Consider the following 23795-nt stretch of genomic DNA (forward strand, 5'->3'; position numbering starts at 1 on the left):
GCCCATCTCAGTCAGGAGCCACGGGCTGGGGGCCGGTGAGCCAGGCTATCCCATCAGCCGTAAGGCTCCCCATAAACTCTCCGCATGGCGAAGAAAATGCAAGATTTAAACAAAATAAAGAAAAAAAGAACAATTCTGCGGTCTGCCTGTGATCAAAGTGAACGACCTGGAGGATGCCCCCAGCTTTATGAGTAAGAAATTGGGGGGTTGACCAAGCTGACCAGTCTTCCCAATTGACCTGGACATCTTCCCCTCGCTGGCGGCTAGTGTGCGGGCACGGCTTTACAGCGGAGAAGCCGACTAATCCCCTCGCAGGCCATGAAGCAGGATTGTGGAGACCACGGTTAACAAACACTGTTTATTTATGAACATAAATAAATAAACTTTGACAGGCAAATATTTCAAGATAAAGGTGGTCGTGAATACTAAACCTTTTCTTGTTCATATGAGAAGATAAACCATTTTTCTTCCATTTATTTTTCTGATCTTGAGCCCTGAATGTCGCTGGTGTCTTCTCTCAGTCTTCCCGTAGAGTTCACTGTGGAAAAGGTCAAGTTCGCTGGTTCTGGATGTTTTACAGATCAGAAGATAAAATATCCTTCTGAGCCTTTGCAATACAAAAGTAACCACTTGTGCTTCCTCAAGTGGTTCTTCATATACGGGTTGTTTCACATCTCCATAGGCAGACATAACAACAGCTTGGAAAAGATTGATCAAGACATAGATCATCGCCAACATGAAAGAGGCTAGGAAAAAAACACCCAGCAACTTGGATGAAAATGCAGTATCTCTGAAAGCTGAGATGCAGGAGAATATGGTCTGAGCTGAGTGAATCGTGCTATTGTAATTCCATTCATGCTGCCCAAAGACAAGGTAGCCAAAAGCCATAAATACAAAGAAGTAAACCACCACCATGAGAGCCATTGAGGACATTCCAGGAAGAGCTGCCAAGATACATCTTCGTGCCAGGGGCACACCATAAAAGAAGTGATGATATTTCAGAGTTTTCAAAATGACAAAAAATGCTAAAAAGCCCATAGTAATCCTTAACATGTGATCTAAATGAGCAACTGCATGAAAAGGAATGAAATCGTTTGGGTGAAGTAAGTAAAAGTTCACTATATCAGCTCCCACTTTGAACTTCATGACCTTTAAAATAACAAGGAACAGGAATACTAATTTTAAGCTGAAGTTTATCATATTGGAAATGTTTTTAATGTAATCAGTTTTTTCCTGGCCTATGATGTGAAGCTCTTCTGCAATGTAAATGAGCATAAAGGCAAGAACAATTACAAACACAAACATTTGAGCTTTAGTTTGCTGATGAAAAATGGGGAGTGCAAAAGAGTGTGCTGACAAACTTGGTTTTATGATCCCCAAATGAGACATCTCAAACATGACCGAGATGGTGCAAAAGAGGTCTGCATCTGAGTTAAATGTAGTTAGTTCGATGATCACCGCCCATGTCTTTTCATCAAGCCAGTTGCTCTGTTGTAGAGCATCCAGCCTTGTTGTTGAATTAGATCTTCCTTCTTCAGGGAAAAAGTAAAACGTGTATCCTGCTGGTCCATATGTGTGCAAATTTCCATATGAATAATACATCCATGGAGTCCTGTTTCGCTGGTAAGTGAATGCACCGTCACTGCTGGCATCCTTGGAAACAGACGGGTTGGCAACCTTTGTCCAAGTGCCAGCGGAGTCACCTTTCTCTGGTATGTCATGGCCGTATTTGCGAAGACAGTGGCTTTCACTGATCACAGAGTTATTTGCAAAGCTGAGAGGATGGGAACATTTTTTCTCGGTACCTTCAGCCCGCAGTTGCCTCATCCTAGGCAAACCAATGATTTTGGACCAGCTCTCGGGAAGGAAGGTTGGCTGAATGTCACTGTGGATCAAAGGCAAGAATGAGTCTTTCACCCACACATAGATATGTTCTAGCTTATCTACACTGGCGAGTCGTGGAGAGAATTGGTTATGGATGAACTGGTTGTAGTGGAAACTGTTGGCGTTCTCAGTGGAATAGGCAAAATTTAACAGCAGTGTTAAAAAGGCAAGATGACTGATGAAACTTTTGGCAAAAGTAAATGCCTTGCCTTTAATTTTTGCCCTTTTCAGCATGTTTGCAATTTCATCAGCATCTAAAGGTTTATACTGCTTGCTGCCTCTGAGTTTAGCAAGTTTCCGGTGCTTCTCTCTCATCTCATCAACATTCATCATTTCTGTAGCCAACCTCTTCTCATAACACTTTTCATGAGTTAACCATGCGATGTTTTCACAGTATTTTGGATAAATTGTACTCATAGCTGAGAAAAAAAATATTTTTAGAATTGAAAGTAAAATGGTCTCAATAAAGGAGATTGCAGATGCTAAAAGCCACTCTAGTGAGGTCTGATAGCCGTAAGACAAACCATAGGACACAATGAAAAACGATGATAGCCCACTTATAGCTGTAAGTAGTGCGCACAAGACATAGTTGCACCACCAACAAAAAGCTATGCGTGGTCTCTTGCGAAAGAGCATGAAGGCACTGCTTAGTGGCTTGCTTTCTTTCTGAAAGTTGCCCCCTTCTTCTGTGTAATTATTACTAAAATTGGACTCTGATGGTGGCCTCCTCTGGCAGGCCTTAGCCATTGGAGGGGAATTTGTGGTTCTTGTCTGCTCCTCTGTTCCAATTCCATTTGCGTCTCTTTCAGAAACTGTGCGATTACTCCACTTTGGGGGATCTCCCTCGCTTCTTGTCTTTCCGGAACATGACAGGCTCTGTGAGTTCCTGGGACCAGGAAGGTTTTCCAGCAGATGAATATTCGTCAGTTGTGCCGAAGTTTCTGGAAGGTACAATTTTTGCAAACTTTCCTCCGAGTTCTTCAGATTTCCAGACAGGAGGGGTGAATTTGCCTTTGGTTCCGTCTGAGCCACACCACGAGGAGAAGCTTTCTTCTGGGAATACTTCAGTAAGGCAATTATAATAATTTCCACAGGTTTGGTAATCAAAACACATTCAATTCCTACTGTTATTGCTTTCAAATACTGCAGGTATATTGGAGATTCTTCATCCTTGTCAGCATTAAAGAACATAATGCCAACAAGCAAGTTCGATAATAATACTGCTAAACAGGCAGACAGACGTTGGAGCCTGCTGAAAGTGTCACTGGCAACGGCAGAAAAAATGGAGATCCACAGATGGCCCTCTTTCAGGCTGTTGGCAAAATGAATAGAAAAATAGTCGATTCTGAGCAGAGGTGTCTTGGGGTCTGTGACGGCAAATGTCCTTTCTAGTACATGATCACTCTTGTCAAGAGAGAGCCATTTCCGGCACATGAAGAACCAGGTCTTCCTGGTGGACATATCCTCAACTTTGGCTCTGCTTAAGAACCAGCTTGGGGATGGGCCCTTGTTATTATGCCAGACCCTGAAGGAAGAAATGTCTCCCAAGTCTTTCTTAGTAGTCAACAGAAAGCAATCGGTGCTTCCTCGTTGGAAAGATGGAAAATGTGGGTGCCGTAAACAATGGACATCACTCCTGCCATTCTGGCTGATGAGCTGAAGAAAGACATCTGCTGTGGTTCCAGCTTCCCAGTGACTGCCTGTGTATAAAGTGACTAAATATCTGCCCTTATCAAAGGGGTCGTTGTCCGGCAGAACGATAATCTTGTCTTTCCTGTCCCTCTCAGCCCTGTCTTTTCTCACGGCCCAGAGGCACAAAAGAAAATAGACGGCAAAAATGAAGAGCACCGTTAATAATGTGACTGGGTTTTGAGGTATATCTGCTATCAGGATTTTTCCCAGATCTATTGCGTTGGGCGTAGCTATTACTTTGGCTGCCAGGAACCTGATGTCATATGTGGACGCCTTTGACGCAGCGTGAACTGTCAGACTTCTGCGACTCTGCTTCATTTTGCAGACACAGTGTACCCTCTGCCAGTCAGTCAAGGAGCCAAGCCTGCACACGTCTTCTCTCCACAGACTTTGAACCCCGTCCAGAAATAAGCACTGATCACTAAAAACATGTATGCTCACCAGCCTCTGCGTTCGATACCTTACAACATACGATGTCAGCAAGACAACGGAGATGTTGTGAGGGTCTGTACCGCTTCCTTGAGCTGTGGTTGTCAACAGTGACTCTGGAAGACAGATCGTATAGGGAGCCTTAATGTTACAGTCAGTGCTAGCGGTCTCATTTTCACTTGCCACTGTTGGCATGTTGTGAAAAGCAGCAAACGAGGCTGTGGGATGAGCGTGAGTGACGCTGGTGCCTGTAAATACTAGCACCTTGAAAGTAACTTGTAATTTTGTCAGGATCTGGATGTATATGCTCTTAGTGTTTCTGTTGACTTCAAAACTAAATCCTCCAGTTGTGTAAGTTTGTGTTTTATCGGGTCCCATTGCTAACTGAAAAGTTGAAGTTTCCTTCTCTTTCCTAGCAACAGTAATTTCTGCTCCTTCAGGCGTGATCCCCAGTAGATCTCCATTAGCCTTGCTCTCTGCCATTTTAAACCCCAAGACCATTGTTTTGATTTCTGATGTGTGACCTAACCAAGGGAAAGGGTTCTCGTCGAACTCAAAAAGAGCAGTGGATATCACGGCATCATGCGGCAATCCCGAATAATTTCCCTTTCTCAGTGATAGATAAAAGCAATTCCTGCAGGTGTTGCTGGTAGAGAAAGCATTTGCAATGTTCCAGGTTTCCTCTTTCTTCAGCGTGATGTTCCAGTGTTTTGTTTCCATTCGAGTCTCTGTTTCTCCAGGGACTTTGCCCTGGAAAACTATGTCCATTAAATTTTCCATGATGGAGAAGGCTTGTTTAACTCCATTTACGTTGACGTTCCTGCAATGCAGAAGAGCAGCTCTCAGGATGTTGGACAAGCATCTTAGTATTCCACTGGTCTGAATTTCTGCCTCCTCAGACCAACGGCTCTCATTCCTCTGTATCTTCAGCACTCCCGTCACCTCTGTCAGTTTCCTAATGGCAAGATCTTGTGATCTAATATTCACTTCCTCAGCTTCCTTTGTGGCTTGAGAAAGAGAAGCAACTACTTGGTTGATTTCCATTGTGCTCTCAACTGAAATATTCAGGGCTGTTTTAACCAGGTTTTCCCGAAACTGAGCCTTAGGGAGGTGGCGAGCTGGTGCTGCTTTAATATAGTTTAAGACTGAGGCTACCAGATAAGCCAAATAACCTGCTCTAATATAATCTCCAGTCTGGAGATAAGATGTCATCGGTGCACTTAAACCGCTTACTGAGGCCAGCAGTTCATGATATACAACAGCTAGTGGTCGACTGTTAATTGGGTTCAGCACACGGACATATAAACTCACTTGGGTAAATGCCCCAAGGGAATCACAGACTTGAACACAAAGTGTCAAGGTGTACTTCTGAGAGGGCACTCCAACTGGGAGAAGAGATGGAGGAGTTTTAGGCTGATAACCAAAGTACAGAATTGTGCCAAATGTATTTTCTGCCACAGAAGTTATTTTGGTAGTTTTGGGTACATCGGAAGCTACTATCACTTTATATGTCAGAGGTAAATCGCTGTCAGAAAATCCACTGCACTGAACAACAAATTTTGTCAGAAAGGCTGTGCCCTGGTGTGGGTTGATGGTACACTTGCCAGCCCTAGGAGGAGAATTTACCTTAAATGCATGTCTGTAGACTGAGGACCTACCATCCCAAGTAGTTACTTTGAATAGAAGTACGTAGAGTCGATGTGCAGTCTTTGTAAAAGTCAGAGCCCGTATAGACAGGTAAGCCCCAGACCTCCCTGTTGAGGTTCCGGAAGACCAGTCAAAGCTAATTTCTGTAGAGTTTTCTAAAAAAAGGGACCAGTAGTAGACTGGCTGGCTATTTCTTCTACAGTTCAGGCATTTTCCAGCCAAGGTAAATCTCTCTGTTGGAATTAGGGTGCTACCACAGTTTTCCAGGCATGCCACATCCAGAAGGAGCGGGGAGCCAGGCTGCACATCTACAGTTTGGTCAGCATAACTCTTCCTTCCATCCTTTTGAATCACTAGACGGAAGTAGTATAAAGCATTTCCTGGGAGGGATTCTGGTGGCATTGCTTGAACTGGACCTGAGGATGTTAACCATTTCAAATCCCTCTGGGATGGATGGCAGCTTTTTCCCGGGCTGACTTTCATGATTTTATAGTCTGACACCTCTTTAGTGCAGTACCAAGTAAATGTGATTCCCTGTAGTCCTTCCTGTGAATCAGGATCATGGGATGCGGAACCATCAAGAGTCCAATTATCAGAAAATCCTACTGTGCGGAACGTACCTCCTGCAATATTTGCCACTAGATCAGTGCTTTCGATCTGAACATAAACTTTATCTGAGCCTCTGAGAACTGTTGTGGTCCTAATTGGGGTTATTGCAACAGTGAAATAAAAGAGATACAACCCGTAATCTAAAGTAAAACTGGGAACAGTTAAGTGTATCATTTCTATGCCATGCATCAAGGAAGAGTTTAGTGGTTTTGTCCAGTCTGGAATAGTTGTTGTGTCCTGAACAGGATAGATTCGCCATAGGGGCTTGATAGATATACCAACGTTACAATCTACTAGCAATCTGACAAAGAGGTAAAAAGATGTGCTCCTTTTCTGGCGCAAGACAGATGTATGAAGAACAGGTTTCTGAATCTGCACTGTGTCTATGTAACAGGCTTCTTTCTGGGAAGACACTGGTGCTTTTATTGTTTTTGCAGCATAGCTGTTGACTCTGACTCTTAAAGGAGCTGGTGTAGGTGCAGTTCTGGTACCGTTCACCTTTGCCACAAACCCCGTGTATTTCTCTGCATCAAAGGGTAAAGCAGAGCGACGGACAAACCGTTTGGCATTTCTTCCATGATTGTTGTACGTGTCCGTGCTGTTCTGGAGAAGGTGGTCTTTTTCAAGGTCTCTTTCTGCCAGAGACCTAAACAAAGTCTTCTTCTGATTCATGTAAAGATACATACTGAATTTGTACCGCTGGAAGGCCACAAACTCTATGGAGAATAACTTGTGTTGGTAGAGCACAGCATGTGCGTAAGGGCCGTCTGTGGAAACAGGGCTACTGTTCTCTTTGGTTGTGTAAAACATTCCGTGGTTGTACCTGAAAATGCAAGTGCTGCTGTCGGTCTTCCCTGGTTGAAGGTAGACATGGGTGGGAGTCGCTCTGCCTGCAGTTAGGCTCAGGGTACCACTGAGTAGATGTAATTCTCCCATCAATTCTTCAGACCTCTTTCCATCAACATGGAAGTAAATTCTGGCCACCACTATCTCACTCAGGCTCTGAGGCTGGGGAATAGCACAGAAGTTGCTCGGCAGACTAAATGAACTGCAGAAACAGAGCCAACCTCCTACAGCCTGCGTGTCTACCACCAGTCTGTAGGCCAGTGTCCTTGGGCTAAGGGGCTGAACCTTCCTGGAAAGGCTGAGGGGCTGTTGAGAAACGCTAAGGAGCTTGGAGCTGATGCTGAGGACATGCAGCAAGTCAGGCTTTACCTTGAGATGGAGGCTAAGGCTTATGCAAGGCATCTGCTCAATGCTGACTGAAGCAACGTGGAGCCCCTGATGCCTATAGCACATGGTCAAGCTATAGCTGTAGCAGGTGGCACAAGTCTGTTGCAACTTGGCTGATGGGTAGATAGCAGGCAGTGGTGTGTCTTGGTGCTCACTGTGGGGAAGGAGGAGGCTAGATGGTCTGCCTCCCTGGCTGCTGAATTTCTGCCAGCTGGCACTCTTGAGGCGTGCACACCAGCCCCGCTCTGCTGGCTGCCACACATGGATCAGGTGAGTTTGCGGCCAAAGCACAAACAGTCGCATATCCTTCCCAGACATCTTGACGCTCACGTGGTGGTGAAAGCACTTGGGTACAGTGCATGATGCAGATGAGCATTGCACTGTAAGCGCTGTGCAGCCGAGCAGCTGGAGGAGAAGGCAGACCGCTGCCGTTGAGGCCCACAGCGGAGGTGGGCGCACTGCTGCTGGAGCGTGGGCTGCAGGAGGCCAGTGGCTGGCACGTCCCAGTGGCTGGGGCCGCTCTCCAGGGGAACCAGAACCTCCTCCCGGCACCGCTGGCAAGCACGGTCTCGAGCTGTGGAAACAGCAGAACGCATGTGGGTTACCTTTGTAACTGTGTTTCTTTTACAGTCTGTTTTAGCTTTGTGGCTCTGTTGTTTGTTTGGGTGTAATGGCTACGGAGAGACTGCTAACCAACCCTGCCTATGCAATTTTATGCTAAGAGGGTTGCAGATTATCTGAAAGTTTTACTGAATCTTTCTATATTTTGTGTTTGTGAGACAGTTAGCTATAGGAGCGTTCTGATTTTTAGGAGTTAACCTCCGTGTTAGAATGAGGTTAGCACTTCTTAACCAATGACGGACGAGTTCCTATGCTGCTTGTTATCCGGGACTGTGTGACTTGAAGTCCCTATTCTATGAAGTCCCCATAATAACCTTACTCTCTAGACCATAACCAGAGCACGTAGGTTCTGTTGCATACGTATAGGATAAGTTATTGGACAGCTTGACAAGGCCGATACCTAGCCGTCCAACTTGGCAACAAAACTTACTTTTGTAATACTAAAAAGCACACCCGCAGGTCAAGAGGACCCTTGCCCAGGTGAAGACCCTTCCCCTGCGCAAGCCTAGTAACAGAAGAGGATGACACACTGACGAGCGAGGGGAAGCACGCGGCCGACTCAATATGGGTGATAAAGCAAGCTTCGATTTATTACGGCGCGATTATGTCTTATATACAGTTCCAGTTAATTATGCCTACTAGTCATCTGCTGATTGGCTAAGCTCTAAAGGGTTACATTTTCATACGTCCTCCTACTTGCGGTTTCTGCGGATGGCTAGCTACATATTTTTTTTCCTCTCTTTTCTTCGCGAATTCCTCAAAGTTATTTACAACATTAGGCACAAGGTCAGTGTTTTTCTCAGCTTCCTTATCAGCATGCCTCAGCATAGCTGCAAGGCCTGCTTCAGCTAACTTACGCTAACTTTGTTTCACAAAGATCTTTAAGGGAGTCATGGCCATGATCACACAGCCATTCTGCAACAACACACCACATATTATAATTATATGCAAATTGCCAACCAGTCATTGTAACTGGGAGCGTATGACCTTGTAATTTTGTGTATAAATGTAACAGTGCAATCTGCACAGGTGCGCTCGATTTATGGAGATGCCACCGAGCACCCAGTGCTGCAGTGAAGGAGGGCCTGCTTCTTAATACTGCATTGGTGTTAAGAGGTTTGATTCCCGACTTCGGTGACGAGAGGGAAAGAAAATCGTTTGACGCTCAGAGTCAGTGAGGAGCCTGTTGTATAGGGAGCTAATGAAACAGACTTGGACTCTCCTTGGGCTCTGCATATAGGGGAACTAAATGAAGGCTCAGCGGTGGGTCAGCTGTAACTACAGGGCCTGACTATGGTTGGAGTCCTGGCAGAAGACTCAGATCCCTGTAAGGAGCATGTGCGATGCTTCATTACCGTAGTACGGCCTGTTGAATGCGTATGTTTGATTTTTCTGAGAAATGTAATGCATAATCCTCCGTGTAGCCTATATAATTTCGTTTGAGTGAACCATAGGGCACGCACCTTAGGTGGAACGATCCCCTGAGCATCCAGAGGTGCAATAACGAATGCCAGATTCTTAAAGCTACGTCGTTGTTAGGGCGTTTTTGTCGTTTCCGGTTTTGCTGACAGGTATACCCAGCGCCACAAGAAAGAAGTCTTTCGGGGCCGAGGATCGACACCAAGCATAGCCGCCGGCAGCACCGCGGCCCCCGGCGGCTCGGGAGGGCAGGCAGGCGCTGCCAAGGGGCCGGGCGAGGCCCAGCGCTCCCCGCAGGCCCCGCCCGCTGGCGGCCCGGCCCCGCTGGCGGCCCGGCCCCGGCCCCGGCCCCGGCTCCGGCTCCGGCTCCTCCTGGGGCGGGGCCGCCGGCAGCGGAGCGGCTGCGGGGTCTCATGGCGCCGCTGAGGGACTGCCAGGTGAGAGCCGGCCTGAGGCGGAGCGGGACGGCGGGCGCCCTGCCTGGCCGCCCGGCCTGGCCCCGCCGCAGCGACCGAGCGCGGGGGCTGTGGCCGCTCTGCCCGTGGGCCCGGGCCCTGCCCCTGCCCCGCCCCTGCCCCTGCCGGGCGCCCAGGGCCGGCGGGTGCGCGCCCTTGCCGTTGGGCCGGCGGGCCGGCGGGCCGTTGGGCCGGCGGGCGGGGAGAGGGGCTGCTGGCGGCGCTGGGTCTGTGCAGGGAGAGGAGCCGAGCCGGCTGAGGCTGGCGGGAGGGCGCCACTGGCGGGGCTCCTGTTGTCGCTCGTCTCCTTCAGCCCGTTACCGGCCGGGTTTCAGGTGGGGTGAGGCTGCCGTTGGGGTTTGCAAACGGCGACGAGGCCTCGCAGCCTTCCCTTCGAGCGGGGAAGCCACCCCGTGCCTGCGCAGGCTGAGTAATTGCTGTGCTTTCTTCCCGCTGAAGGTGGTTCTCCCGGTTGCTCCTTTTGTTGTCGTTTTGTAGTTAATTAGGCAGGGGGAGGTAAAAAAAGAAGTCTTGAAAGTCTTCTCAGAGTGTCATAGGTTCATGAGCGCCAGAGCTCTGGAGAAACGGAGGACGTGCTACGAGCAGCCCTCAGGAAAAAAACAAACCCTACAGATAGTCACCGGATCTCGGGACTAAAGTCATAGCAGGAGAATGGTCAGGGCTTTGTGGCGAGAAGCGGTTAGAAGAGCCACGGCGACGGCATTGTCTCCAAGACGCATCACAAAGAAGGTTCCGCACCTGGAACTGGCGAGGAGGATTATGGGAAATGAGCGTAACAGAACTCAATGGTCGCCATACTGTGAAGGGTAACTGGTAGTTTACCTTCTGGTGGTAACCCTCCGCTCTGAGTTTTACCTACTCGCTCTCCTTGTCCCGTGGGTTTCTTCAGTCACAGTGTGATCCCTGAGTACAGACACGCCCCAAGACGAGTGTTCCAAGCAGCCTGGGCAGGACTGCTTGTGTAGGGCCCAGAGGACAAGGGTTACTGGCTCTTCTGTGCTCCCAGTAGCTCTTTGGTGCTTGGTTGACAGCAATAATTGGGTTTGGAGCAGCTCTGGTATGTCTCTGAGGAGTCAGCAGCTGTTACAGCGTTAGTTCTCTGCAGCCCATTGTCCTGGCGTGCTAACAGGAGGAGCAGTGGCATAACGTGATGGGATGCATCCTCCTGCTGCCATCCTCCTGTTGCCAGAGTGGGAGTCTTGCAGTGAGCTGTGAGTTATGTGGGCTGTAGCCTTGGCAGAGCAGAGGCTTTCTAGAGTGGGTCGAAGCAGCATGTACCTCAACTAGATCAGCAGAGTCCTTAGTGATGGGTGCAGGCCTTCCTAACCCTTGGTCTGCTGTTTTGTTCAGATGCTTATGCACAGACCTTTTTGTTCCTATGAATCTTAGCATTGACAAGTCTCAGAATGGGATGACATTTTCTATTTGGCAAGTACCTTGAGCTGTTGTGCAAAATCGGCGGTGGCAAAGAGAGCTGCTTGAAATGGAGCTTGTTTCTGATGACTGGTGATGAAGGTGGTTCCTGGCCTCTTTTGCAGGGTACCTTGAAAGGCAGCAGGCCTTACCTCACTACCCTCCTGACTTTTCTCTTTGCGCTGTTTCTGGATGTAGTATGAATGGTGAAAAACCCGTGCAATTTTATCTTCAGGTCTAGCCTTTCAGGCTTGTAGTTTTGAACACTCTAGTGCTTGAGCCGTTGGAACGTGAGCCTTTAATCCAATCACAGTGGGAAAGTTTTAGGACATATTGACAAAGATGTCTTTGCCTGGTGACTTAAAATTTTTGACAGTTGGGTCATTAGAGCTCGGGAATACATTAAATTGTGAAATGAGACACAAGCTGAATTCTTGCAGCATCCACAAGGACTAGTCCCCCATTAGGAGGAGTCTGAATTGGCTTGCCCCCGGTCTGTTTTTATGTGATGCTGTACATTCTGTGTGCTGGCATAAAAGTGATGTTGAAGTGATTGGGGCAGCTCCTCAAATGTGTGTATGCTTAAACAGAGATGTATATGGTGTGCTGAATGTAAATGTGCTTGAGAAGCTCACAGTCTTAGAAGCAGTGATGGATGCAGTGTAGGAATGCTGAGTGGAGAGTACTTAGTAGAAATAAACCCAAGCGTTGTTCTAAATACCTGAATGGGTTACCAAGGGAAGCACCTCGGCTTGTGAGATGACTGGCTTTGTGGTTGTGTGGCCATCCCGTGGGGGAGAAGAGGCCTGCAAGCCACAGGAGATGACATGCCTGTTTGCTGAAGGCACCCACATGAGCAAGTTAAGCATTTTGAAATAGGCATTGGATTTTTGATTTTGTCACCAGAGTTACTTAGGAGAGCAGTCATGGAGACAACCGTGGAACAGGGTGCTGTAGCTGCTGCAGCTTAATTCCACCATTGAGTGAACTGTGCGTCTGCCTAATGAACTCTTTTTGCTCTCCAGCAGTCAGCAAGGAGATGTGGCACCTTGGTCAGTGTTACGTAGCTTGTTAAGAAACTATGGCAGCCTGATTCTGTTTTGCCTTTTAGCTTTATCAAATGGCCATGTTCTTGCTTTTTGTAAGGCTTGTGTACCAATCTGTGGTCCAGCCTCTTTGTTGATTTAAGTCCAGTGGCCTGGTTAGTGGACTTGCTCTGCCAGGCTGTTTGGCCTGCAAGTTGCTTAAGGTGTTGATTTCAGTTATAAAAGAACGGGATTTTATTTAACCGTATCTCTACTTCACACGAGGTGTGTCTGCAGCAGTTGGGACTAGCCTAAAGGTGAGTTGTAGTGAATTAAGAATGGGTCTCATTAGGAGATGTGTAGCCCATCAAGACCTTCTGTTACACTTTATAATTTTGTGCTCCTTTATTCCCACTGCTAGCCCCAACTAACTGAGTCTTCAGATGTAATACAACTGAACAAAAGGTTTGTGTGTCTGCCTGCATTGTCCTTTCAGCTTTTCTGTTTTTTTTCTTTTTCTTTTTTTGTTTAAAAAGCATAGTTGAAGAAAATGTCAGAACACCATCAATTTGAGAATCTGTTGATGTAGTCTGGAAAACGAGTGTGTAAAATGGGCGGGTTTGTATCTGCTTATTGTGCAGGCCTGGCAGGATGCTGGACTTGTCCTGTCCACGACTAGCAATGAAGCCTGTAAGCTCTTCGATGCTGCGCTGACGCAGGTATGACCAGGGGGAAGTAAGAAAATGTGATTTGAAGGGACTTGTGCCTGAAACAACCTTTGCTGTAGCTGATGTTTAAATTTCTTATCAACTGGGAGAGCGTCCAAGTCAGGCTGCCACAGGACTTCAGCCATCAGCAGGCAGCAGAAAACCCTGGTGGCAGAGGGCTATGCCGGATGCTGCAGCTGCGAGGAAACCTCAGCCAGCATGCTCATCCTACCTGACACTGAAGAGGCAACCAGTCAATATAAACTGCGCAGAAGTCCAGTTCTGTTGGTGGCCAAACTATGTTAAAGAAGATAACAGCTTTTCTGTTTCCCTACTACGCAAACCCTATGTGAAGGCAATGTTTGTCTTTTAGTCATTTGCCTTGCTTACTTTTGAATTTTAAATGCCTGGGAGAACAGAAAGAAGCTCAATGTCATCAGGGATTCCTCGACCCTCTCTCTCTGTCTCTGTTACAGTACGCCACCTGGACCAGTAATGAGAGCCTTGGAGGTATTGAGGGACGTCTCTCCAAGTTAAAAGCAGCAGATCCTAATTTTAGTGAGTATAACCTTTAATTCCGAGCATGGAAAGTGCTGGATAATACTTGGTGTCGTGGTGTTTAACTTTGTTTACGCAAGGGGAAGGTGGTGGCTTACAGAATTCTGTAAAACTTCAGACTCTAGCAGGCTGGGATGATTTTGTGTGGTTTTTTCTTCTCTTCTGAAACCTTTTAAAATGGCTATCATGACAAGCCTCTAAGAACTTTAGGCTTATGAGACTTTTTGGACCCCTGTGTCTACAAGACAATCGTGCTTAAAATAAACAGCTCCCCTCATGTTTCTGTAGAGATGACTAATGCTGTACAGCTCAACCTGTAATGTGCTGTTTTCCGTAGCAATGGGACATGTCATTGCTAATGGTTTGGAGCTGATTGGCACTGGAAGTTTGGTGCGGCTCAGCAGAGAGCTGGACAGTGCGATGAGAACAATGATGATGCTTTCAATATCACAGCCACTGACTGAGCGGGAGAAGCTTCATGTAGCAGCGTTGGACATGTTTGCTAGTGGGTAAGTCCCCTGTCACCCCACTTAAATATCTGTGATGAGTTTTAGGTACCGCAGGTGGAAACAGTAGTAGGTGGTAGTGTTTCCTGACATTAGGTGACATGTAGCAAAGGATCAGGGTGAGGTGTCAGTGGTTGTTCTTGCATTTCTCTCTCCATACTGTAATCACCATGACTATCCCAGACGCGAGGCCTGCTGAGAAGAGATTAACCACTGATCTGTTGTATTTTTTTTACTACCGTTTTTAACAGTACCGGCAGGCCGTGCCCATCGCAGCCAGGAGCCACGGGCTGGAGGCCGGTGAGCCAGGCTATCCCATCAGCCGTAAGGCTCCCCATAAACTCTCCGCATGGCGAAGAAAATGCAAGATTTAAACAAAATAAAGAAAAAAAGAACAATTCTGCGGTCTGCCTGTGATCAAAGTGAACGACCTGGAGGATGCCCCCAGCTTTATGAGTAAGAAATTGGGGGGTTGACCAAGCTGACCAGTCTTCCCAATTGACCTGGACATCTTCCCCTCGCTGGCGGCTAGTGTGCGGGCACGGCTTTACAGCGGAGAAGCCGACTAATCCCCTCGCAGGCCATGAAGCAGGATTGTGGAGACCACGGTTTATTTATGAACATAAATAAATAAACTTTGACAGGCAAATATTTCAAGATAAAGGTGGTCGTGAATACTAAACCTTTTCTTGTTCATATGAGAAGATAAACCATTTTTCTTCCATTTATTTTTCTGATCTTGAGCCCTGAATGTCGCTGGTGTCTTCTCTCAGTCTTCCCGTAGAGTTCACTGTGGAAAAGGTCAAGTTCGCTGGTTCTGGATGTTTTACAGATCAGAAGATAAAATATCCTCTGAGCCTTTGCAATACAAAAGTAACAACTGGTGCTTCCTCAGGTGGTTCTTCTGTGGATAACTGGCTAGCTGAAAAGGGTCACATAGACATAGTCCAGCTGGCTGGACAAAAATGCACATGGCTCTCAGCTTATCTGAAGTAAAGCAAAATACACTGTCTTTGGCTGTCGTTACACAGTAACAGGAAGATCGCGATGGGAAAAGAATGTTGCAGGTGGGAACAGATAACTACAGAAGAGAAACAACGGGTGGGCTTGGTATTTAGGCAACTAACCCATAATGAGCTTAACTTTTGTAATATGTATGAGCTAATTATAACAAGGCATAAAAGGTGACTGTAAGGCACAATAAATGAAGTCTGCTGATCACTCATATTGAGTGACTGTGTCTTCCCTCCGTCACGACATTCTTCATATACGGGTTGTTTCACATCTCCATAGGCAGACATAACAACAGCTTGGAAAAGACTGATCAATACATAGGTCATCGCCAACATGAAAGAGGCTAGGAAAAAAAAAACATCCAGCAACTTGGATGAAAATGCAGTATCTCTGAAAGCTGAGATGCAGGAGAATATGGTCTGAGCTGAGTGAATCGTGCTATTGTAATTCCATTCATGCTGCCCAAAGACAAGGTAGCCAAAAGCCATAAATACAAAGAAGTAAACCACCACCATGAGAGCCATTGAGGACATTCCAGGAAGGGCTGCCAAGATACATCTTCGTGCCGGGGGCACGCCATAAAAGAAGTGACGATATTTCAGAGTTTTCAAAATGACAAAAAATGCTAAAAAGCCCATAGTAATCCTTAACATGTGATCTAAATGAGCAACTGCATGAAAAGGAATGAAATCGTTTGGGTGAAGTAAGTAAAAGTTCACTGTATCAGCTCCCACTTTGAACTTCATGACCTTTAAAATAACAAGGAACAGGAATACTAATTTTAAGCTGAAGTTTATCGTATTGGAAATGTTTTTAATGTAATCAGTTTTTTCCTGGCCTATGATGTGAAGCTCTTCTGCAATGTAAATGAGCATAAAGGCAAGAACAATTACAAACACAAACATTTGAGCTTTAGTTTGCTGATGAAAAATGGGGAGTGCAAAAGAGTGTGCTGACAAACTTGGTTTTATGATCCCCAAATGAGACATCTCAAATATGACCGAGATGGTGCAAAAGAGGTCTGCATCTGAGTTAAATGTAGTTAGTTCGATGATCACCGCCCACGTCTTTTCATCAAGCCAGTTGCTCTGTTGCAGAGCATCCAGCCTTGTTGTTGAATTAGATCTTCCTTCTTCAGGGAAAAAGTAAAACGTGTATCCTGCTGGTCCATTTGTGTGCAAATTTCCATATGAATAATACATCCATGGAGTCCTGTTTCGCTGGTAAGTGAATGCACCGTCACTGCTGGCATCCTTGGAAACAGACGGGTTGGCAACCTTTGTCCAAGTGCCAGCGGAGTCACCTTTCTCTGGTATGTCATGGCCGTATTTGCGAAGACAGTGGCTTTCACTGATCACAGAGTTATTTGCAAAGCTGAGAGGATGGGAACATTTTTTCTCGGTACCTTCAGCCCGCAGTTGCCTCATCCTAGGCAAACCAATGATTTTGGACCAGCTCTCGGGAAGGAAGGTTGGCTGAATGTCACTGTGGATCAAAGGCAAGAATGAGTCTTTCACCCACACATAGATATGTTCTAGCTTATCTACACTGGCGAGTCATGGAGAGAATTGGTTATGGATGAACTGGTTGTAGTGGAAACTGTTGGCGTTCTCAGTGGAATAGGCAAAATTTAACAGCAGTGTTAAAAAGGCAAGATGACTGATGAAACTTTTGGCAAAAGTAAATGCCTTGCCTTTAATTTTTGCCCTTTTCAGCATGTTTGCAATTTCATCAGCATCTAAAGGTTTATACTGCTTGCTGCCTCTGAGTTTAGCAAGTTTCCGGTGCTTCTCTCTCATCTCATCAGCCTTCATCATTTCTGTAGCCAGCTTCTTCTCATAACACTTTTCATGAGTTAACCATGCGATGTTTTCACAGTATTTTGGATGAATTGTACTCATAGCTGAGAAAAAGAATATTTTTAGAATTGCAAGGAAAACGGTCTCAATATAGGAGATTGCAGATGCTAAAAGCCACTCTAGTGAGGTCTGATAGCCGTAAGACAAACCATAGGACACAATGAAAAACGATGATAGCCCACTTATAGCTGTAAGTAGTGCGCACAAGACATAGTTGCACCACCAACAAAAAGCTATGCGTGGTCTCTTGCGAAAGAGCATGAAGGCACTGCTTAGTGGCTTGCTTTCTTTCTGAAAGTTGCCCCCTTCTTCTGTGTAATTATTACTAAAATTGGACTCTGATGGTGGCCTCCTCTGGCAGGCCTTAGCCATTGGAGGGGAATTTGTGGTTCTTGTCTGCTCCTCTGTTCCAATTCCATTTGCGTCTCTTTCAGAAACTGTGCGATTACTCCACTTTGGGGGATCTCCCTCGCTTCTTGTCTTTCCGGAACATGACAGGCTCTGTGAGTTCCTGGGACCAGGAAGGTTTTCCAGCAGATGAATATTCGTCAGTTGTGCCGAAGTTTCTGGAAGGTACAATTTTTGCAAACTTTCCTCCGAGTTCTTCAGATTTCCAGACAGGAGGGGTGAATTTGCCTTTGGTTCCGTCTGAGCCACACCACGAGGAGAAGCTTTCTTCTGGGAATACTTCAGTAAGGCAATTATAATAATTTCCACAGGTTTGGTAATCAAAACACATTCAATTCCTACTGTTATTGCTTTCAAATACTGCAGGTATATTGGAGATTCTTCATCCTTGTCAGCATTAAAGAACATAATGCCAACAAGCAAGTTCGATAATAATACTGCTAAACAGGCAGACAGACGTTGGAGCCTGCTGAAAGTGTCACTGGCAACGGCAGAAAAAATGGAGATCCACAGATGGCCCTCTTTCAGGCTGTTGGCAAAATGAATAGAAAAATAGTCGATTCTGAGCAGAGGTGTCTTGGGGTCTGTGACGGCAAATGTCCTTTCTAGTACATGATCACTCTTGTCAAGAGAGAGCCATTTCCGGCACATGAAGAACCAGGTCTTCCTGGTGGACATATCCTCAACTTTGGCTCTGCTTAAGAACCAGCTTGGGGATGGGCCCTTGTTATTATGCCAGACCCTGAAGGAAGAAATGTCTCCCAAGTCTTTCTTAGTAGTCAACAGAAAGCAATCGGTGCTTCCTCGTTGGAAAGATGGAAAATGTGGGTGCCGTAAACAATGGACATCACTCCTGCCATTCTGGCTGATGAGCTGAAGAAAGACATCTGCTGTGGTTCCAGCTTCCCAGTGACTGCCTGTGTATAAAGTGACTAAATATCTGCCCTTATCAAAGGGGTCGTTGTCCGGCAGAACGATAATCTTGTCTTTCCTGTCCCTCTCAGCCCTGTCTTTTCTCACGGCCCAGAGGCACAAAAGAAAATAGACGGCAAAAATGAAGAGCACCGTTAATAATGTGACTGGGTTTTGAGGTATATCTGCTATCAGGATTTTTCCCAGATCTATTGCGTTGGGCGTAGCTATTACTTTGGCTGCCAGGAACCTGATGTCATATGTGGACGCCTTTGACGCAGCGTGAACTGTCAGACTTCTGCGACTCTGCTTCATTTTGCAGACACAGTGTACCCTCTGCCAGTCAGTCAAGGAGCCAAGCCTGCACACGTCTTCTCTCCACAGACTTTGAACCCCGTCCAGAAATAAGCACTGATCACTAAAAACATGTATGCTCACCAGCCTCTGCGTTCGATACCTTACAACATACGATGTCAGCAAGACAACGGAGATGTTGTGAGGGTCTGTACCGCTTCCTTGAGCTGTGGTTGTCAACAGTGACTCTGGAAGACAGATCATATAGGGAGCCTTAATGTTACAGTCAGTGCTAGCGGTCTCATTTTCACTTGCCACTGTTGGCATGTTGTGAAAAGCAGCAAACGAGGCTGTGGGATGAGCGTGAGTGACGCTGGTGCCTGTAAATACTAGCACCTTGAAAGTAACTTGTAATTTTGTCAGGATCTGGATGTATATGCTCTTAGTGTTTCTGTTGACTTCAAAACTAAATCCTCCAGTTGTGTAAGTTTGTGTTTTATCGGGTCCCATTGCTAACTGAAAAGTTGAAGTTTCCTTCTCTTTCCTAGCAACAGTAATTTCTGCTCCTTCAGGCGTGATCCCCAGTAGATCTCCATTAGCCTTGCTCTCTGCCATTTTAAACCCCAAGACCATTGTTTTGATTTCTGATGTGTGACCTAACCAAGGGAAAGGGTTCTCGTCGAACTCAAAAAGAGCAGTGGATATCACGGCATCATGCGGCAATCCCGAATAATTTCCCTTTCTCAGTGATAGATAAAAGCAATTCCTGCAGGTGTTGCTGGTAGAGAAAGCATTTGCAATGTTCCAGGTTTCCTCTTTCTTCAGCGTGATGTTCCAGTGTTTTGTTTCCATTCGAGTCTCTGTTTCTCCAGGGACTTTGCCCTGGAAAACTATGTCCATTAAATTTTCCATGATGGAGAAGGCTTGTTTAACTCCATTTACGTTGACGTTCCTGCAATGCAGAAGAGCAGCTCTCAGGATGTTGGACAAGCATCTTAGTATTCCACTGGTCTGAATTTCTGCCTCCTCAGACCAACGGCTCTCATTCCTCTGTATCTTCAGCACTCCCGTCACCTCTGTCAGTTTCCTAATGGCAAGATCTTGTGATCTAATATTCACTTCCTCAGCTTCCTTTGTGGCTTGAGAAAGAGAAGCAACTACTTGGTTGATTTCCATTGTGCTCTCAACTGAAATATTCAGGGCTGTTTTAACCAGGTTTTCCCGAAACTGAGCCTTAGGGAGGTGGCGAGCTGGTGCTGCTTTAATATAGTTTAAGACTGAGGCTACCAGATAAGCCAAATAACCTGCTCTAATATAATCTCCAGTCTGGAGATAAGATGTCATCGGTGCACTTAAACCGCTTACTGAGGCCAGCAGTTCATGATATACAACAGCTAGTGGTCGACTGTTAATTGGGTTCCGCACACGGACATATAAACTCACTTGGGTAAATGCCCCAAGGGAATCACAGACTTGAACACAAAGTGTCAAGGTGTACTTCTGAGAGGGCACTCCAACTGGGAGAAGAGATGGAGGAGTTTTAGGCTGATAACCAAAGTACAGAATTGTGCCAAATGTATTTTCTGCCACAGAAGTTATTTTGGTAGTTTTGGGTACATCGGAAGCTACTATCACTTTATATGTCAGAGGTAAATCGCTGTCAGAAAATCCACTGCACTGAACAACAAATTTTGTCAGAAAGGCTGTGCCCTGGTGTGGGTTGATGGTACACTTGCCAGCCCTAGGAGGAGAATTTACCTTAAATGCATGTCTGTAGACTGAGGACCTACCATCCCAAGTAGTTACTTTGAATAGAAGTACGTAGAGTCGATGTGCAGTCTTTGTAAAAGTCAGAGCCCGTATAGACAGGTAAGCCCCAGACCTCCCTGTTGAGGTTCCGGAAGACCAGTCAAAGCTAATTTCTGTAGAGTTTTCTAAAAAAAGGGACCAGTAGTAGACTGGCTGGCTATTTCTTCTACAGTTCAGGCATTTTCCAGCCAAGGTAAATCTCTCTGTTGGAATTAGGGTGCTACCACAGTTTTCCAGGCATGCCACATCCAGAAGGAGCGGGGAGCCAGGCTGCACATCTACAGTTTGGTCAGCATAACTCTTCCTTCCATCCTTTTGAATCACTAGACGGAAGTAGTATAAAGCATTTCCTGGGAGGGATTCTGGTGGCATTGCTTGAACTGGACCTGAGGATGTTAACCATTTCAAATCCCTCTGGGATGGATGGCAGCTTTTTCCCGGGCTGACTTTCATGATTTTATAGTCTGACACCTCTTTAGTGCAGTACCAAGTAAATGTGATTCCCTGTAGTCCTTCCTGTGAATCAGGATCATGGGATGCGGAACCATCAAGAGTCCAATTATCAGAAAATCCTACTGTGCGGAACGTACCTCCTGCAATATTTGCCACTAGATCAGTGCTTTCGATCTGAACATAAACTTTATCTGAGCCTCTGAGAACTGTTGTGGTCCTAACTGGGGTTATTGCAACAGTGAAATAAAAGAGATACAACCCGTAATCTAAAGTAAAACTGGGAACAGTTAAGTGTATCATTTCTATGCCATGCATCAAGGAAGAGTTTAGTGGTTTTGTCCAGTCTGGAATAGTTGTTGTGTCCTGAACAGGATAGATTCGCCATAGGGGCTTGATAGATATACCAACGTTACAATCTACTAGCAATCTGACAAAGAGGTAAAAAGATGTGCTCCTTTTCTGGCGCAAGACAGATGTATGAAGAACAGGTTTCTGAATCTGCACTGTGTCTATGTAACAGGCTTCTTTCTGGGAAGACACTGGTGCTTTTATTGTTTTTGCAGCATAGCTGTTGACTCTGACTCTTAAAGGAGCTGGTGTAGGTGCAGTTCTGGTACCGTTCACCTTTGCCACAAACCCCGTGTATTTCTCTGCATCAAAGGGTAAAGCAGAGCGACGGACAAACCGTTTGGCATTTCTTCCATGATTGTTGTACGTGTCCGTGCTGTTCTGGAGAAGGTGGTCTTTTTCAAGGTCTCTTTCTGCCAGAGACCTAAACAAAGTCTTCTTCTGATTCATGTAAAGATACATACTGAATTTGTACCGCTGGAAGGCCACAAACTCTATGGAGAATAACTTGTGTTGGTAGAGCACAGCATGTGCGTAAGGGCCGTCTGTGGAAACAGGGCTACTGTTCTCTTTGGTTGTGTAAAACATTCCGTGGTTGTACCTGAAAATGCAAGTGCTGCTGTCGGTCTTCCCTGGTTGAAGGTAGACATGGGTGGGAGTCGCTCTGCCTGCAGTTAGGCTCAGGGTACCACTGAGTAGATGTAATTCTCCCATCAATTCTTCAGACCTCTTTCCATCAACATGGAAGTAAATTCTGGCCACCACTATCTCACTCAGGCTCTGAGGCTGGGGAATAGCACAGAAGTTGCTCGGCAGACTAAATGAACTGCAGAAACAGAGCCAACCTCCTACAGCCTGCGTGTCTACCACCAGTCTGTAGGCCAGTGTCCTTGGGCTAAGGGGCTGAACCTTCCTGGAAAGGCTGAGGGGCTGTTGAGAAACGCTAAGGAGCTTGGAGCTGATGCTGAGGACATGCAGCAAGTCAGGCTTTACCTTGAGATGGAGGCTAAGGCTTATGCAAGGCATCTGCTCAATGCTGACTGAAGCAACGTGGAGCCCCTGATGCCTATAGCACATGGTCAAGCTATAGCTGTAGCAGGTGGCACAAGTCTGTTGCAACTTGGCTGATGGGTAGATAGCAGGCAGTGGTGTGTCTTGGTGCTCACTGTGGGGAAGGAGGAGGCTAGATGGTCTGCCTCCCTGGCTGCTGAATTTCTGCCAGCTGGCACTCTTGAGGCGTGCACACCAGCCCCGCTCTGCTGGCTGCCACACATGGATCAGGTGAGTTTGCGGCCAAAGCACAAACAGTCGCATATCCTTCCCAGACATCTTGACGCTCACGTGGTGGTGAAAGCACTTGGGTACAGTGCATGATGCAGATGAGCATTGCACTGTAAGCGCTGTGCAGCCGAGCAGCTGGAGGAGAAGGCAGACCGCTGCCGTTGAGGCCCACAGCGGAGGTGGGCGCACTGCTGCTGGAGCGTGGGCTGCAGGAGGCCAGTGGCTGGCATGTCCCAGTGGCTGGGGCCGCTCTCCAGGGGAACCAGAACCTCCTCCCGGCACCGCTGGCAAGCACGGTCTCGAGCTGTGGAAACAGCAGAACGCATGTGGGTTACCTTTGTAACTGTGTTTCTTTTACAGTCTGTTTTAGCTTTGTGGCTCTGTTGTTTGTTTGGGTGTAATGGCTACGGAGAGACTGCTAACCAACCCTGCCTATGCAATTTTATGCTAAGAGGGTTGCAGATTATCTGAAAGTTTTACTGAATCTTTCTATATTTTGTGTTTGTGAGACAGTTAGCTATAGGAGCGTTCTGATTTTTAGGAGTTAACCTCCGTGTTAGAATGAGGTTAGCACTTCTTAACCAATGACGGACGAGTTCCTATGCTGCTTGTTATCCGGGACTGTGTGACTTGAAGTCCCTATTCTATGAAGTCCCCATAATAACCTTACTCTCTAGACCATAACCAGAGCACGTAGGTTCTGTTGCATACGTATAGGATAAGTTATTGGACAGCTTGACAAGGCCGATACCTAGCCGTCCAACTTGGCAACAAAACTTACTTTTGTAATACTAAAAAGCACACCCGCAGGTCAAGAGGACCCTTGCCCAGGTGAAGACCCTTCCCCTGCGCAAGCCTAGTAACAGAAGAGGATGACACACTGACGAGCGAGGGGAAGCACGCGGCCGACTCAATATGGGTGATAAAGCAAGCTTCGATTTATTACGGCGCGATTATGTCTTATATACAGTTCCAGTTAATTATGCCTACTAGTCATCTGCTGATTGGCTAAGCTCTAAAGGGTTACATTTTCATACGTCCTCCTACTTGCGGTTTCTGCGGATGGCTAGCTACATATTTTTTTTCCTCTCTTGTCTACGCGAATTCCTCAAAGTTATTTACAACATTAGGCACAAGGTCAGTGTTTTTCTCAGCTTCCTTATCAGCATGCCTCAGCATAGCTGCAAGGCCTGCTTCA

General features: G+C 46.4%; 4 protein-coding genes across 5 annotated transcripts; 1 reads left to right on the forward strand and 3 right to left on the reverse strand.

Annotated features, from left to right (window-relative positions):
• Positions 1–5: 5 nt before the first annotated feature.
• On the reverse strand, positions 6–7812 carry LOC101912594 (polycystin family receptor for egg jelly-like). The gene has a single exon (XM_013304938.3). It carries the CDS (start codon positions 7810–7812, stop codon positions 442–444), a length of 7371 nt encoding a protein of 2456 aa, XP_013160392.3. The 3' UTR covers positions 6–441.
• Positions 7813–9375: 1563 nt separating this feature from the next.
• Positions 9376–15809, forward strand: LOC129784792 (tetratricopeptide repeat protein 38-like). Of its 2 annotated transcripts, XM_055808873.1 has the most exons (5): positions 9672–9971; positions 13090–13167; positions 13632–13713; positions 14051–14222; positions 14471–15442. In XM_055808873.1, the coding sequence occupies exons 1-5, from the start codon at positions 9948–9950 to the stop codon at positions 14634–14636; spliced, it is 522 nt and encodes a 173-aa protein (XP_055664848.1). In that variant the 5' UTR covers positions 9672–9947; the 3' UTR covers positions 14637–15442. The 2 variants fall into 2 exon arrangements, with proteins under 2 accessions (XP_055664849.1, XP_055664848.1); XM_055808874.1 differs by lacking the exon at positions 13090–13167 and having other exon boundaries at positions 9376–9971; positions 14471–15809.
• On the reverse strand, positions 15053–16802 carry LOC129784763 (polycystin family receptor for egg jelly-like). The gene is made up of 2 exons (XM_055808643.1): positions 15475–16802; positions 15053–15141 (listed from the first exon to the last, which is right to left on the reverse strand). The coding sequence occupies exons 1-2, from the start codon at positions 16658–16660 to the stop codon at positions 15053–15055; spliced, it is 1275 nt and encodes a 424-aa protein (XP_055664618.1). The 5' UTR covers positions 16661–16802.
• LOC129784764 (polycystin family receptor for egg jelly-like) lies at positions 16790–22645 on the reverse strand. Its single transcript, XM_055808644.1, has one exon. It carries the CDS (start codon positions 22643–22645, stop codon positions 16790–16792), a length of 5856 nt encoding a protein of 1951 aa, XP_055664619.1.
• Positions 22646–23795: the final 1150 nt, after the last annotated feature.

Source organism: Falco peregrinus, chromosome 6, assembly GCF_023634155.1.
Source record: "Falco peregrinus isolate bFalPer1 chromosome 6, bFalPer1.pri, whole genome shotgun sequence".
NCBI lineage: Eukaryota > Metazoa > Chordata > Aves > Falconiformes > Falconidae > Falco > Falco peregrinus.